At 37.5% G+C, this 16,602-nt stretch overlaps 3 protein-coding genes across 3 annotated transcripts; 2 read left to right on the top strand and 1 right to left on the bottom strand.

The window, feature by feature from the left end:
- The first annotated feature begins 1,708 nt into the window (after positions 1–1,708).
- Positions 1,709–5,799, top strand: LOC103945100 (alpha-glucosidase). Its single transcript, XM_009355623.3, is given in 6 exon segments — positions 1,709–2,015; positions 2,017–2,189; positions 2,676–3,343; positions 3,725–3,955; positions 4,043–4,689; positions 4,803–5,799. Coding segments are annotated over 6 exon segments (2,739 nt in total). The 5' UTR covers positions 1,709–1,916; the 3' UTR covers positions 5,724–5,799.
- An 88-nt stretch (positions 5,800–5,887) lies between these two features.
- On the bottom strand, positions 5,888–11,040 carry LOC103945101 (exopolyphosphatase PRUNE1-like). Its single transcript, XM_048573707.1, has 13 exons — positions 10,899–11,040; positions 10,136–10,715; positions 9,519–9,703; positions 8,874–8,954; positions 8,752–8,793; positions 8,615–8,659; positions 8,428–8,514; positions 7,851–7,977; positions 7,680–7,760; positions 7,453–7,572; positions 7,061–7,125; positions 6,398–6,503; positions 5,888–6,232 (listed from the first exon to the last, which is right to left on the bottom strand). The coding sequence occupies exons 1-13, from the start codon at positions 10,944–10,946 to the stop codon at positions 6,129–6,131; spliced, it is 1,671 nt and encodes a 556-aa protein (XP_048429664.1). The 5' UTR covers positions 10,947–11,040; the 3' UTR covers positions 5,888–6,128.
- Positions 10,971–15,025, top strand: LOC103945103 (nicotinamide/nicotinic acid mononucleotide adenylyltransferase). Its single transcript, XM_009355626.3, has 11 exons — positions 10,971–11,110; positions 11,239–11,423; positions 11,957–12,020; positions 12,347–12,420; positions 12,806–12,891; positions 13,264–13,347; positions 13,485–13,569; positions 14,024–14,103; positions 14,197–14,298; positions 14,658–14,716; positions 14,788–15,025. The coding sequence occupies exons 3-11, from the start codon at positions 11,962–11,964 to the stop codon at positions 14,888–14,890; spliced, it is 732 nt and encodes a 243-aa protein (XP_009353901.3). The 5' UTR covers positions 10,971–11,110; positions 11,239–11,423; positions 11,957–11,961; the 3' UTR covers positions 14,891–15,025.
- The last annotated feature ends 1,577 nt before the right edge of the window (positions 15,026–16,602 follow it).

The raw sequence follows: 16,602 nt of genomic DNA, 5'->3' as shown, positions 1-16,602 counted from the left end.
TGACTATATTGCCCTTCCACAATAAATAAGTTTGATGCCCTTTTGAGCTGTCATTGGCAATTTCCAATTTGGTACAAGACATATTTTATGTCTACAAAGCATATCCTCAAGATTTCTTTCATTTTTATTTACATTATTTTGTTTTATGAATATTTTCATTATTTGCCATCATGATATTCAAGGCAAGAAAATTAAAAGAAAATAACTAAATAAATCATAATGATATGATATTTATTACCATTATTTTAATTCTTAATTTTCTTAAATGGGTGATATTATATACACTCAATTTAAGCACCAAATGATTTGACACATTCTACGCTATATAAATTTTTGTTACAATTACTAATCAAAGTCTATCTTGAAGTAAAAATTTGATTGACGATACATTATTTGGTTAAAAAATTTGGTGTGTCTAACATTATTATTTTGTATTATAAACGATATTTATATACTAAATTACACACTAGAGTTTGAATTTAGAATATAATGAATTAAAAGAAAGACTCTAACTACCAAAACAATGCATCACTTCGAACCTATATTTTTATTTGAAAGGCAAAGTGGATTGTTGTCAATATTCCTTATGTAATTTTGTCTTTAGCTTCAATGTTTTGTTCTAATATTCTTACTGTATGACCACTTAGTATTATGATTTAAGAGTATTCATCTTCACTTGTAAGTAAGAGGTCTTAGGTTCGATTCTTGCCAAAGGCGAATTTATACCACATTATTAATAGTCCATTGTGAGGCTAAGCTCACCCCCTCCCCTTAGTGTAAATAATATTATTTGTTAAAAAAATAAATAAATAAATAAAAAACACTCAGTACTACGGTCTAGTGGTATTCCTCTTCACTTGGAAGTGAGATGCCTTAGGTTCGAATCTCGTGGATGACAAATTCGATATCAAATTAGGTTGTCCATTATGTGGCTTAGCCGAACACTCTATCTTCTTCTTCTTAGTATAAAAATATCAATTTACTAAAAAAATAAAAATTCCGTAATGTGTGATATGCTAGACTTTAAACTTCTCCCATATCATCCACCTAAATTCCTCTTTCCAATCTTTTCCTTATGCTATTTTATAATTGATCGGTGAAGCCTATGAGATGTGCGATGTAGAAAATAACAAGATTTAAAGATAATAAAAGAAGGTTTCGGTCGTTTTCAGAAAAAAAAAAAAAAGAAAAAAAAAGAATAGGGTTTCGGTCCAAACCACAATGACCAACAATGTTTTAAACAATCATTTAAATCAATAAAAAAATATTAATATCTTTGTACTTTTCTCGCCACTATTATCCCTCTTTCTCATTGTAAAATAATTGTTTTATCCATATGCAAAGCATGCGTGAGAGCATTTTGTTTCTTATCACTAGCTTATGAAAATGGCCCACCAGCTAAAAGAAGAATTTTCAAAAAAAGGTGCTTGACTAAGATAAGAGAGGATTCTCGCTTAATCTTATCTGTGGGAATCCCGAAAATCTTTTAATCACATATATTCATCGTACATCGTATGGTCAGTTTTTATCAGATATTGTTTATATTCAATTTTAAATAAAAAAATTTACAATAATTTTTTATTACACGATGTATGATAAAATGATGTGATTACAGAATCTCCAAGATCCTCACAAAGAGGATTCTGCGAGGATCCGCATAAAAAGGATCCGACGAATCCTCCTAGGACTGAGATAACTCTGACAATTAATAATAATGATTAAGAACAATATTACCAAAGAACACAGGAAAAAACCATACAAATGAAGTGGAGACTCGCCATGCGTGCGTGGGGGTTACAGATGAAAGCTATATACACCACACACATACAATGCAAAATGAAAAGTAATGAATTATTCATCAAAAAGTCTCGACTCCACAGAAGACCAACTAGTAGAAGTGGAAGAACACAAGAGTTATGAAAACAAAGAGATCATCAAATCCACCAAAACCAATGTATCATCATCTGCATCTGCATCTGCCATTCTTCTTCTTCTCGTCTATTTTCTGTCTTCTAATCATCTGCAAAAGTAATTGCAGAAGCAGAAGCAAAAGCAGCAGTTGGGTATGGATACAAAATTCAATCCGTCCACTATGATTCCTCCGGAAACTCATTGACTGCTAATCTTGGCCTCATCAAGTCCTCCTCCCTCTACGGACCTGACATCCCAAATCTCAACCTTCACGCCAGGTACCCCTACTCACTAATTTAACTTGATAGATTAATCTTATCTTGCTTATATTAGCTGTTGTGGTTGCTTTCCAAGATTACGTTTTTATTTTATTTTATTCTCAATTATTTTTTTGGGGTTGACCAAGAGATCAGAATAATAAGACATCTGAACCGTCCATCGTAGATGCTAAGAAAATATTCCAATTTAAAGTCCCTTGCCCACCAATGCCTTTTCATAAGTTTGGCCAAAACCTGCTCTTTTTTCATTTTTTTTTTTTTTTTCATACAAGCATGATGCTTTAGTTTAAACAAAATAAGAGTGGTTTAAATTCGGGTGAATAGAGAATAGCACGGTGACTCTAACCAATATAGTTACGCTCATTTTTGCAAACTGTTATGAAAGTTAAATAATTCAGATTCAAGATTTACAAAATAGACATTTCATGTCATCAAATTTTATAGCGAGAAAACATTTTCACAACATAATCTTAATCATGCATGCAGCTATGAAACCAAAGATCGTCTAAGAATTCGAATAGCGGACTCAAAGAAGCAAAGATGGGAAATCCCACAAGACATGATCCCCCGCCAAACCAAAACCCCCACCCCCCACCACCACTGCATCTCCCACGACCTTTTCTTCACTCTCCGCAACACCACCCCATTCGGCTTCACCGTCGCCCGCTGCTCCTCCAACGACGTCATCTTCGACACCTCCCCCCACTCGTCAGACCCCAACACCTTCTTGGTCTTCAAGGACCAATACATCCAACTCTCCTCCTCTCTCCCCCATAACAGATCCTCCATTTTCGGCCTCGGCGAGCACACCAAGTCCTCCTTCAAGATCATTCCCAATCAGACATTGACTCTCTGGAATGCCGACATTGGTAGCGTCAATCCCGACGTCAACCTTTACGGGTCCCACCCCTTCTACCTGGACGTCAGGTCGGCGTCTCAAGCTGGCGGCAAGACCGGTGCTGGAACATCTCATGGAGTGCTGCTGCTGAATAGCAATGGCATGGACATAACATACAGCGGTGATAGGATTACTTATAAGGTCATCGGTGGAATTGTGGACTTGTACTTCTTTGCCGGGCCGACACCTGAGTTGGTAGTGGAGCAGTATACAGAACTAATCGGCCGCCCTGCCCCTATGCCCTACTGGTCTTTTGGTAAGTTTGCTGCTTTAAATTGTATATTTAACTTTGTTAGCTATGTATCCTACCAAAGAAGTGCTAGTCTGCTAGAGCAGTAACATTTTCGTGTCACATATTGGTTGTGTGACATGTATGTGACAGTGAGTCCACTTGTTACGTCAACTATTACGACTAAAAATACTTTTATCTATACCATGTCAACTGACGATGTGGTTTCATTTTGATTGTTAGTCCTACTAAAATAGTATGCTTTTTAGTTTTGATTTCATTTTTGAACCATAACCATTTCATTCACTTATTCATCAATGGTTAAGGGGAAATAAAAAGACTACGGAAGACATTACGTTTCATATGTACTTACCATTCATACTTAGTTGCTTTCATACCCTGCTGAAGGATTCCACCAGTGTCGATGGGGTTACAAGAATGTTTCGGATCTTGAGGGCGTGGTTGCTGGTTATACAAAAGCCGGCATCCCTCTTGAAGTTATGTGGACGGACATCGATTACATGGATGCTTACAAGGACTTCACTCTCGATCCCGTCAACTTTCCATTGGATAAGATGAAGAAATTTGTAAGCACTCTTCACCAAAATGGTCAGAAATATGTCCTCATCTTGGACCCTGGTACGCGGCCTAAACCCTATACACTAAGTGCATATTCATATTATCGAAACAGAATAGCAGGAAATGATCATATCCTTTCTTTGACAGGTATTAGTAATAATGACACCTATGAAACCTACATCAGAGGGAAGGAAGCAGATATTTTCATCAAACGCGACGGAATTCCTTACCTGGGAAATGTATGGCCCGGCGATGTGTACTACCCAGACTTTGCACATCCAGAAAGTGAAAAATATTGGGCTAATGAGATGCAAATATTTCAAAAGGCTCTGCCATTTGACGGTCTTTGGCTCGATATGAATGAGCTATCCAATTTCAGAACCTCCCCTCCCACTCCATCTTCTACACTTGATGACCCTCCTTACAAGGTTAACAATTCTGGAGTCCTGCGTCCGATCAATAACAATACTGTTCCGGCATCAGCGCTGCACTTTGGTAACATTACAGAATATAATGCACATAATTTGTATGGACTCTTGGAAGCCAAGGCAACAAGCAACGCCTTAATCAATGTAACTGGTAAAAGACCGTTTATACTTTCTAGATCGACTTTTGTAAGCTCCGGTAAGTACACAGCACACTGGACTGGTGACAATTCTGCACGATGGAGTGATCTGGCATATACAATTCCAGGCATTTTAAATTTTGGACTTTTCGGAGTTCCAATGGTTGGAGCTGACATATGTGGATTCTCTGGAGATACTACCGAAGAACTCTGCCGGCGATGGATTCAGGTAACTAATGAACCTAGAAAATTCCCATACATATTAGACTACGTTATATATCTTGATTTATATTTGACTTTATTGACATCTAATGTGACTAAATTAGTTATGTCTACATGTAGCTTGGGGCCTTTTACCCCTTTTCAAGAGATCACTCCGAAAAGTTTACAATCCGTCAAGAGCTCTATCTATGGGACTCAGTGGCAGCAACATCCAGGAAGGTGCTTGGGCTGCGCTACCGGTTGCTCCCCTTATTTTACACATCAATGTATGAGGCACACAAAAAGGGAACCCCAATTGCAAGACCCCTTTTCTTTTCATTTCCTCAAGATATCACAACTTACGAGATCAATACGCAGTTTCTAATTGGTCGAGGTGTAATGGTCTCACCTGTACTGAAACCGGGAGTCAATTCAGTTGATGCATATTTTCCTGCTGGAAACTGGTTTGATCTCTTCAACTACTCAAAATCTGTAAGTGTAAGTTCAGGACAGCACGTTAGGTTGGATGCGCCGCCTGATCATATCAATGTGCATGTTTGTGAAGGAAATATTTTGGCATTGCAAGGAAAGGCCTTGACAACACAAGCAGCCCGAAAGACTGCTTTCGAGCTTTTGGTGGTCGTTAGCAGTAACAGACAAAGTACAGGAGAAGTTTTCGTGGACGACGGAGAGGAAATTGAAATGGGAGGAGAGGGAGGCAAGTGGAGTTTAGTGAGATTTTATAGTGGAACAGAAAATGGAACTGTATTTGTAAGCTCAAAGGTTGTAAATGGAGGATTCGCTTTAAGTGAAAAATGGATCATTGATAAAGTTACCTTCATTGGGTTGGAAAAGGTTGGTCATGGATTGGAAGGGTGTGCATTCAACATTACTAAGGGAGCAAATTTGAACGCAAACTCGGATATTAGAGCCAGCTTTGACTGTAACAAGCAGTTTGTCACAGCAGTGATTTCCGACATATCGATTCTTATAGGATCAGAGTTTAAGTTGGAGCTGAAGCCGAAGCACGCTACCGAAAGCACTTTGCAGAGAAGAAACTGAACACATGCAATTGAAAAAACAGTTTCTGTTGTAATAAATCAGAAAATACACTAATATACACATTTATATTCTGCAATTATTTGTGTATTACATGTCGTTTTTCCAGTCTTGACAGTAGCCAGCGGTTTGTTATGGTACAGATTTCCGGAGTAGAAGCATGGAAATGCTGGAAACAAACTACATGGCATTCATATATACGGATCTCAAGCAACACCCGAAAGTCTCTCTCGAATCTCAACAGAGAGTTCTACTGCAATCAACATGCCTATCATCGGGTTTTCGTTCTAATTCAATCTTGTCATTACAGGATCATCCATCAAAAGTTTTTATATACGCACTGCATATCATTTTGGAAAACTAAGAGAGTTTACAGTAAAATTTGAATATCCAGTATTCGTTTGACCATTAGCCTTTCGAAGTCCCACCAAATTCTTCTAAGAGGCGCTCAATGGTCTTTCTTGACGTGACCTTGTCAATCTCAAATACTTGCATCTCCTCCTCTCCGAGACCTGCATGAGCACCATGGGGAAGTTTAATACCGTCATCAAACGATAATGCAATTTAACCATCTTTTGAACCCGGCATGATGTGTAGCAATCAAAAGAAATAAATACGCAACTTATTAGCAAGAACAATAAAGGAATGGCTTGTATTAGTTTGAAGTGATTCTTTACCTGGCTGATGGATTGCTTTGAGTGGCAGTTGGGAAGCACCTGAATTGAAGAAAAACAGCAGATTCTTCATGAGCTCCACTGACTCCGCTGACACTAGGATCTCTCTCTGTATTACACCAAATATATGGGCAATGTCAAAGCCTCTACCATAAGATGGTAAAATGCTAGCGCTACACAACCCTTTTTCTAGATTACATATTCAGTTTGTTCTGAAAAAAAAAAAAAAAAAAAAAAAAAACCAGAGACTGTGAGTGCAGCAAAATATGTATGGATACTCAAGAGTCGGTGGGTTACTTTTTAATTGAGCGCATACTTGGCTCAATTTGTTTACAGTACTCCCCGTCCCATGACCAAAGAAATGCCAAAAGGCCCTTAGATGAGCATTTGGCAGTCCAAAACTAGGATACAAAATATTTCAATCACATTAAACGCAGAAGTTTGAGTTGTTCGAATATGGAAGTTAGAATTGTCTCTCAAACCTTAACTCACTCGAAGCTTTGGCTTTATTAATCATGACTCACAAAGGAAAATAAGATTCAAACCCTCTTTGAAATAGGTTCATTTTAAATTAATCCCCAGGGCCTACCAGATCATTAACGGGTAGAACACGCATTAACAAAAAGAGAAAATGTCAAAGATAACTTATATAAGCACGTCTCTAACCTTGAAGTTCTTTTTCGAATCATAATACCCAGAAACAACCACGAGAAGCCGAAGTTTCTCCATCTCTGAAATTAACAATAAAAAACAATGAAATTCATCAACTTAGTTTGGAACACAGAAAAGAAGGTTAAAAGACGTGTAAGTGAGTGGCAATAAAAAGCTACTGGCAATATGATATCTTCAACATTATAGTATGTTACTAACATTATTAGAGGCATAAAAAGAACGTAAATAACTGAAGTGAGATAGGATTAAAGGTCGACCTCTACTATCTCAAATCAGTAAACAAACTGACTAGTAAAGGCTTCAAGACTTCTGTTTCTAGCGATATGAAAGATGTTTATGGATCAACTACCTCACGAGAATTTAATGAAAGAAAATTTTATACTTACGTTGGAAATTTTTAATTTCACGCAATGAGGCGTTCTCATGTTCAAGAAGCTGTGAAATTGGCATTCCAGTGGAACTCATCCCGATTTGTGATGTTCTAGCACCAGGACCCTCCGGTTTACCTGTTTGAACAACTATTATGTTAGTGGAAGGATATTCCATTATGTTGAAGGGCAAAAACAAATCCCATGACAAGCTTAAAAGGACTGAGGTTAGTTCAAGTCCAGACCTACTCTTGTCCACTTTTTGAAATCCTTGCGCAATATATCACTAATCTTGAGATTAGATACATTGTACATTTTGTATCTCACTGAAATAAAAAATTATATTTAGAGGAAGAAGTTTTGAGGAAATAAAGTAAATTAAAAAGATAGATAGGCACGTAGTGGATGATATATACATAACTGGTAAAGGCCATTGCATCCAAAGCGACCAGCACCATGGATTAACAGTGCAGACATGTACTTATCCTTGGTCGAACAATGAGAACTGCACAAGTTTGTGGAGTCTAAAAGGATGGCAGCTAACTGCAAGAAATAGGAATTCCAGAGGAAAAGTAATGTAATAAGGCAATGGAGGGAAAACTAAAAGTCCAAACTTAAGAGCAATTCATGGCAAACCATGCTTCCAACTACCGATCCTCCCACCCAGGAACTCAAAGGGCTAGCTACTATAAGTGGTAAGGATCTGACTACCTATCTTATGCTACAAGTTGAACCTAAGTAAAGAAACGGGGAATAGGTACCATCATGATACACATCTGCTGAAAGGAAAGATGAAAGAAATAAAAAGGATAAGGAATAAAAGAAAATCAAAAGGCCAAGAAAAATTTCTTAAAATCATGGGAATGGTTTATATCGTTGCTGCACAAGTACATGGCCTCTATGGTGGGCCATGAGAGGGAGAGAGATATGTCTTTTAAATCTCGAAATAAGTTGTTCACATTTTAGAGCATGGAAAAGGAAAAAGGAAGCTACCAAAAGTCTACTGAATCCTTGTCCAGCCAAAATCTCAGGTGAAATCAGATAAAACTTCTCAGCAACAACTGTACAGCATGAGCTATCCTGTTTATAACACGATAATCAGCACATTCATTCATGTTATGAACAATTGGGACAAAATAATGAAGCTGCCAAGGTTATAATGAATAAGTTTCGATCATACCTCTGCTACTGTAACACTCTTGACCCAGGGATATACAGATTCTCCCTGTTAAACAAAACAAAATCTTAACTATATTGAACGTGTCAGCAAGTAGCAGGATAAGCTTAAACATATCCACATTGAGTTCAGCAAAGCACCTGTTTGCAATTGAAATTTTCCACTACAGCCTCTTTCAATGCCTGTTATAGGAAGACAAGAGTATGAATCATTTACCATGGTTAAAAATTCAAGTACATCGAAATTTTCAAATCTGATTTACCTCTTGCTTGGCTGGGAGCTTGTGGCCATTTAATAGAACTACTTTAAGACTCCCAACTAGATCATAATATGACAGATCAATCTGCTCCAAATTTCACGTGAAAGATAAACTCATAAGTTGAACAGACATGTCCTAATTGAAAAGTTATAAGTCAGGCCCCAGCTAGTCACAAACTCACAGGTAAAGGCATTTAAAATGAGAAAGAAAAGAATCCGGATAAGTCAACTCTAAAACCAAATGATTCACATATGATTCAACGATATGGTTGTTCCACATAGGGGAGAGGCAGGGAGCGGTGAATGATTGGGGGCAGTAAGGGAGCCAACATGGGGGGCAGTAAACTGAGGATTAAGGCTGTGTTTTAGAACGCTTGAAGGGATAATGTAAATCTTGTATTTAGTTTCACCAAGAAAATCACGACAGGGATTAAAACTTTGACTGAAAGTTAAAATAAAAGGAGTTGGACTATCTTTGGTCATCAGCACTGACCTATCTAAGTGGAAGCTAATAGATGAACACCATAAAACATTAAAAATTCCAGTAGTCAATGGAACGTACCTATCTTTGGTCTCTGACCTATCTAAGTGAAAGCTAATACAAGAACACCATAAAACATTAAAAATTCCAGTAGTCAACGGAACGTACCTCATCCACGAATATTAAGGATGACTGATCAATTTGACAAGAATCAAGTAACCATTTGAGTTCAGCTTTAGGATTTATGTCCGACCTCTTCATGTTGATGACAGGCACTGTGCAGAATTGGTCAGATTTTTGTGTTTCATTCAGGTAGAAGGCATAACTGATGGTTGAAGCAACAGATCCAACATCTGCAAATTGTCAAAGAGAGGCAAAAATGTATACTGACATAAATTCTCAAATTTGGCTGAAAGATAGAGAAATCTCAACGACCCATCCGAAACACATTATCAGCATCAAAATACAGGTGTTTCTTAGATTTATTTTTCAAGTCGAATTGATAAAATTTATGGACATATTAAGTTTACTTTTTTAATTTGTATTGATAAAGTTTATGGACATATTGAGTTCAGCAAAACATCTATATAGTATTAGACTGGATAACAACTCAAATGTTTTCTATCCTTTCAGGGTATACAGGGCATATTAAGTTTGTTTTGAAACTCATACAGTAGCACAATGTGGTTACTTACATATGGATGTAAATTTAAAAAAAAATGATACAGAAATCACAAAAGTATAAGTAAAGAAATGTTGGAAAGGAGAATTAAGGCAGGCATTACCAGCAACATCTTGAGCCATTACAACATGTAAGAATTTTCCCGGGACACCGGCCTTAACTTCATCCTTTGTGGCTTTAAGAAACAAGTTAAGCTTGTACATGCTTGGACACGATGCAACAATTTCAAATTGCGGCGAGTCCCCATTATAAAACGATGCAGCAGACTGAGGAAGTGAAACTGTGGACAGGTTTTCTTTCCGTCCTTTCACCCTGAATGATTTCCCACTTGTGACACTTGCTAGACCATTTACTCTACCATGCTTACGATCATTTGCTTCAATGGCGGGCTCATTTAATTTCCCCAAATCAAAGCTAGAAACTGGCTGAACATTAGCAAATGCAAATGAAGCAGTTTTACCAAGTTTCGCCCTTTCAAAGGGCTCAAGAACACTATCATCAGAGAATGGAACCTGGCCTTTTCTTGTGAGAGTGTTACCAATATCCGACATGGTACGAGAAATGTTCCGCCTTCCAGGGATTGCCGGAAAATCAACAGTAGGAGGGCTAGGATTCTGATCATCAAGCCTCAAAAGGCCATTGAAAAACGGGTTCTTTCTGGCAGGGTTGTATGGCTCCTTCACCTACAAAACAACACCAATAGGCACAATTTCAGTACAATCTCAACGAAAAGAGGCTTCCTCTTTTACTCGCTGCGTCCCGAATTCAAACCCTGCTTCTTAGTCTAGCTTAGAGGAGTAATATCGCTCGTAATACGGAATATAGCAAAACGAAAAGGTTAAGAATCAAATGAGCTTCAGACTGACCTGATTGAGTTGCCCAACTGCTCCGGGACTGGGACTCCTGGACCTCATGATTCCGAATAGCAATAGAAGAAAGCGCCGGGAGAATGCTGTGGCAGTTTTGAATGCGTGAGAGGACGTCAAAATCCGTGACTAAAACAAGAGCACAAGACGCCATGGGAAGCCTTGTCAAATCCGCCATAATCTTAGCAGAGCTCAATAGCTAAGGAAACAAAGTATCAATCTTTTCGTCTTCCCTTTCCCTATAATTTCACTGCGTGTTGTAAATTAACAGATACGTTAAACAATAGTTAAAAAGTTAACCCAACAAAAACGGCCTTTGACGAGAAAACTTTTTTCTCAGTTGGCCGTCACATCTCATCCCAGCCAGCTGCCAGCCTACCGCGTCTATCGAACTCATCGAGCGGGAACGCAGTTCGTGTCCGAGCTTCAGTTCCACCGCCCGGACTCCTTGATCGTCATCGTCGAGAGGACCGGCTCCAAGCGGCGCGAAAAGAACCGACCTTTAAGTCATCGATTCTCGAAAGGGTACTCATATTTTTCATACTATTTTCCAATTTTCTAATCTGGTTTGGCTTATTCTCCAATTTTATAATCTTGGCGTGGCTTATTTGCCAGTGCTTTGACCTGGGTTTTCTTGTTTTGTTGTATCCTTGTGAGTGGTTTTTTATTATCTGTTTGGCTGCTAGGAAAACGTGAGAAAATGGAGGGAAATGGGTTTTCATAATCGTGGAAAATTTCTGGTGTCAGCTCTTTCTGTGAATTCGATGAAACCAACAATTTTTTAATCCGGAAATCAGTTAATCATTACAAATTTTGTGATAGGACTAGGGATCATTACAAGGGAAAAGCTGCTATTTTTTCCAAGTTAGGGGTCATTACAAAGCTGCTATTTGCAGCTTCTGATTTTCAGCTTTGCACGACCCCTAACTTTGAAAAAAAGCAGGTTTGGTTTTGTTTACCACACACATGAAACACCCCCAGCTTTTTTCCACACCTGCTTTTGAAATAATTTAAGCAATGCCAAACCAGCACCAATTTGGTTCTTTTACTTTTTTCAGCTGCGATGGACATCCCTCTGCCTGTTAATAAATTAGCTCTGCATTTGGTTAATCATGATGACAAGTAAGTTCACCTTATCAGTTTTATTTATTGATATTTTTGCTTGTATTTGTATCGTTTGAGATACCGAACATGTCTGCCTTTCGAAGATTGGATTTTGCTTCAACTTTAGCAGGAGGATAGAAGGAACTGGAAGGAATACATTAGCGTATATCTTAAAGACATTAGATTTTAGCTTGCAGTAGAAATTGCATTACCTTTTAGTTTTCGGAGAATTGCCCTTGTTTGTTAAATTTCCAGCATGGATGTTAATGTTGACAAAATTCGTACCATAAGGTGTAATATTCTTGGAAATATGTTAGCTTACTCTTTCTTTCTCTCTAAACTAGGGACAAGAAGTACGTAGTTCTAGTAGCAACTGGAAGTTTCAATCCTCCTACTTATATGCATTTACGAATGTTGGGTAAGTTGCGGCACAAACTAAGGGCTCGTTTGGAAGCTCTTTTAAAATGACTGAAAGCACTTTTAGCGAAAATATTTTGGGGTTCTAAAAGCACTTTAAGTGCTTTTTCAGGATTCAATTGCATTTTTACGAAGGATGTTCCACAAACATTTCCACCAGAAGCGCTTTCAGCTGTTTTAAAAGTATATCCAAACAAGCTCTAAATTTCTTTCTCATTTGACAGTTGAATTGGGAATTTACATATATGCAAAATGCACTCTTTTTATTGACAGGGTCGTTGCCTCGTGGGTTTCATTTTCTAATTGTGACTGGATCTTTTGCTTAGTTTTCAGTGGAAATTACAGTATATAATTTATATTTCGACCAATTTTGTTCTTGTCAACAGAGCTGGCAAGAGATGCACTAAATTCAGAAGGCTTTTGTGTAATTGGAGCTTATATTTCGCCTGTTAATGATGCATACAACAAGAAGGTTTGTAAACTTAATAGCATCTTTGTAGGCATCGGAGTAGAAAAGGCTTCCATATGCTCAATGTTAAGTGCACAATATGCACAGCAGTACCGACCAAAGTTCTGAGATGAGGCTACATTAGGAAGTTGGTCATATATCTCAAGTTCGTAGGAAGTTGGTCATATATCTCAAGTTCTTCCATGACCCTTTTAACCGGCGTTGTAGAAGCAACACGATTAAAGTTATAACAAAAGTTACTTGAATGAGTTTGTCTCAGTTATGAGGTTTTTTACCACTTTATGCCTAGTGAAGTGCTATAACTAAATTACATAATCAGATATCACGTCCCTCTGTTTGCCACATACTGAGATGGTCACTTGGTTGGCTATGCAGGGACTTATATCTGCTGAACATCGTGTACAGATGTGTCATCTAGCTTGCAAGAGTTCAGAATTTATAATGGTTGATCCGTGGGAGGTATGTCCCTCCTTCTCCACCATGAAAATTCTTTAGAATCTTAGATGAAGATTCAGTATGTGGTTCTGTGTCTTATTTATTTACTACCGCTAGGGTTCTGTGTACTTATGCTTAGAAGTTATAAATTGATTTAACAGGCAAGACAAAGTAGCTTCCAGCGCACCTTAACTGTTCTATCCAGAGTCAAGGGTTTCTTGTCTGAGGCTGGTATGATACCAAGGGGTAAGATTTGCAAACTGTTATCCCTTGTTTTCCGTTTGAGCAATTAAGCTGCATGGGCAGCTTTTTTTTTTTTATAGTAAGTTATATGTATGCATGGGGAAGGTATGGATGCGAAGCACACATGCACTGTGCACATGTTCTTTCCCAGAACTGTATGGCTATAACGTCATAGGAAGTTTGTCAGGAAGGCTTTGTCATATTGGTGTTTGAGACCCTGTTTTCTAGATTAAGGAGTTATCTGCTCCACTCTTTCTCACTTTCAACATATGGTATTTTAAGGCTCTTATTCCATCGAATCCATCCATAAGCAGCAGTGCTGACACTCAACACAAATTTCGTCTTACGGACTTTGTGTAATCAATTTGATGCATGAGAATTCTGGAGCTGGTTTCAGTTCTACATCATCATTGTTCGGATGGCAATATGATTGACTTTTGTGTCTTGCTCGTGATAGAATCCCTCAAGTGCATGCTTGTCTGTGGTTCTGATCTACTCCAGTCTTTTGGCATTCCTGGATTTTGGATTCCTGAGCAGGTCTGTCTATAATTCAATATTACGGTGGTGATATATAGTCGATTCATGCAAGATAATCATCTCATTGTCCAGATTCTTGCTCTTATTTATCAGGTGAGAAGCATATGTGGAGATTATGGTGTGGTGTCCATTCGCAGGGATGGACAAGATGTTGACAAAGTTATCTCAAATGATGAAATTTTGAAAGAGAACAAAGTAAGTTGATTTACCTTGTTTTCGGGATCATGAATTGTAATGATCAATCAAATCTCATTCAGCGTTATGACACTGGGTTTTTTAGCTACACCTATATTAGACTGGTTAGTTCAACTAGTGTCCACAATGGTGTTATTCTCATGCAGTTTTCAAATCCGAATATAAGTTAACCAAATCATTCGGATTGTACTGTAAAAGGGTAGAGTTTGGTCTAAATTGAAAAGCAAAAAATTTCGCAGTGATTCGAAGTTTGCAGAGTGTAAAACCTATTGTTGCCTGAATAGTTTTGGTTTGAAACTTCTTACTGTCCACTGCTTGTGGCCTCTTTGATGCTATTAAACCTTTTTCTTCTTTTATAGGGTAACATAAAAGTTGTGGATGAACTTGTACCGAACCAAATAAGTTCAACGAGAGTAAGGTAAAGACAATCTGATTCATTGACAGAAATGTTTAGGGAATGTTGAATTGATAGTTTACATTGTTTTTCAGGGATTGCATTTCAAGAGGATTGTCAATAAAATATCTGACTGCAGATGAAGTAATTGATTACGTTAGAGATCATCGTCTGTACTTGAACACAAATGACAAATGATGATATTGTCTTCATCAAGGTGTGTACATGGTTATGAGATCGTTCTGCAGAAAGCAGAAACCAATAATTAACTAATCGATTGATACCGCACATTAATACATTATATTTGGCAAGGGAGTAGACAACATTCTGGATTTTCTTTATTGTTTTATTTTTCAAATTGTGTTGAAGTTCAGTCTGCATAAAGCTTAATTTGTTCTCCGATGCATAATTTGGTATATAATGGCCCCAGCCCCACCGATGATCTACGTAGTTTTTATATGTTATATGCCTACGTCAAGTACGTCAAGTGCTAGTCTATAACATCTGCCATAGACGAATGCAGGAACGATCTGACTAGAAAGTTATTCAGAACTTGATGAAGAAAACGATCCGAGTATAGAGTTGATTATATAAAGTTCTAGATTGAAATGCTTGTTGGAAGTGATGTGCTACATGTTTTACAGTACGTGCAAAGAAGCACTTGAAGTACTAAACGAAGTAGGTATCAGTTTGGTATGATAGGAGCCAAAAACTTGAAATCAGCAAGAATCTCATGTTTTGGTGGTACGAACAAGGACAAAAGAGGGAGTTGGGTGCCGGCGGTTGACTCGACGGGTGAAGGGCTTTTTCTTTACTAAGGTTTTCCGAGTTGTTAAAGGAGGAAGAATGGCTGAAGATGTTAACAAAGGTAGATATTAGTTGACAATATGAGTTTGACACCCAAGTGAAGGTGATGGTTGAAGGCAAAGCTCCAAATGACATGGGATTTCTACAGTTTGTGCACTGTGCTTTTACTCCAAAACCAAGAGAGACCAATAGGCTGGCTAGCTCAATCTTTGACTCACTTCACTTAGGATAGTCTTACCAGCGAAATTCCTAAAGTGCATCAATGTATTGTTGAATAAAGCAAAAAGTCTCGCGTCGGCATTTCACAAAACAAATCACAACTTATATTAGATGATTCAATTTATAATCGTATCGAGGTCTTATGCATAGAAACTACACACTTATTGATTACATGGATAATTAAGTGAGGGCACTATTGATGTTGTAAGTGGTAAACCGCAGCTTGTCTCTCTAATTTTTTTTTTTTTAACATGTATGACATTCATCCCTAAATTTAACGGGTTGGGGTTCTTTGAAGGACTCGCTTAAAGAGTTCCGACATGTTTTATCGAAAGGAAGCAAAGAAAATCCAAAAGCGGACATTTTACGAAAATGTTGTTTGCTTGGTATTTGCTGTTTATGAAGATGACATTTGGGCTGCAAGCCTGCAAGTTGGAAAGGTATTTATGATTCCGAAAGAAATTTATGAATCCGAATATTTTTTGGAAAATTGGAATGCATTTGGGACTCCGATAATTCCGAATTTCAGATTTAAATTTTTTTGAAATGTTCCGAACTTATTCTAATAAAAAAATTCTAAATTATTCTGATTTTCTAGTTAATTAGTTACTCAAATTATGCATTTTATGATCTATTTTTATGTTTTATTGTTAGTTTTGGATACTCTTTGTTTATTTTTGTTTTTCAAAATTTATGAGATTACTATGATTTTAAAAATTTCTAATTTGAAAATTATGATCCGATATGATCAAATTTCATAATTTTAGAACGAAAATTAGAAACGTTGTTTCTAATCCGATCCCGTCCGAAAATCTCCCTTAGATAATAATATTGAATAAAGTATTGAGATAAGGAGTAAAAACAAATGATGGTGTTACGGAACT

Source organism: the organism of the source record quoted next, unplaced genomic scaffold (genome assembly GCF_019419815.1).
Source record: "Pyrus x bretschneideri cultivar Hongxiangsu unplaced genomic scaffold, Pyrus_bretschneideri_v1 Contig7, whole genome shotgun sequence".
Classification (NCBI taxonomy): Eukaryota; Viridiplantae; Streptophyta; class Magnoliopsida; order Rosales; family Rosaceae; genus Pyrus; species Pyrus x bretschneideri.
This window is presented reverse-complemented; position numbering and strand designations above follow the sequence as displayed.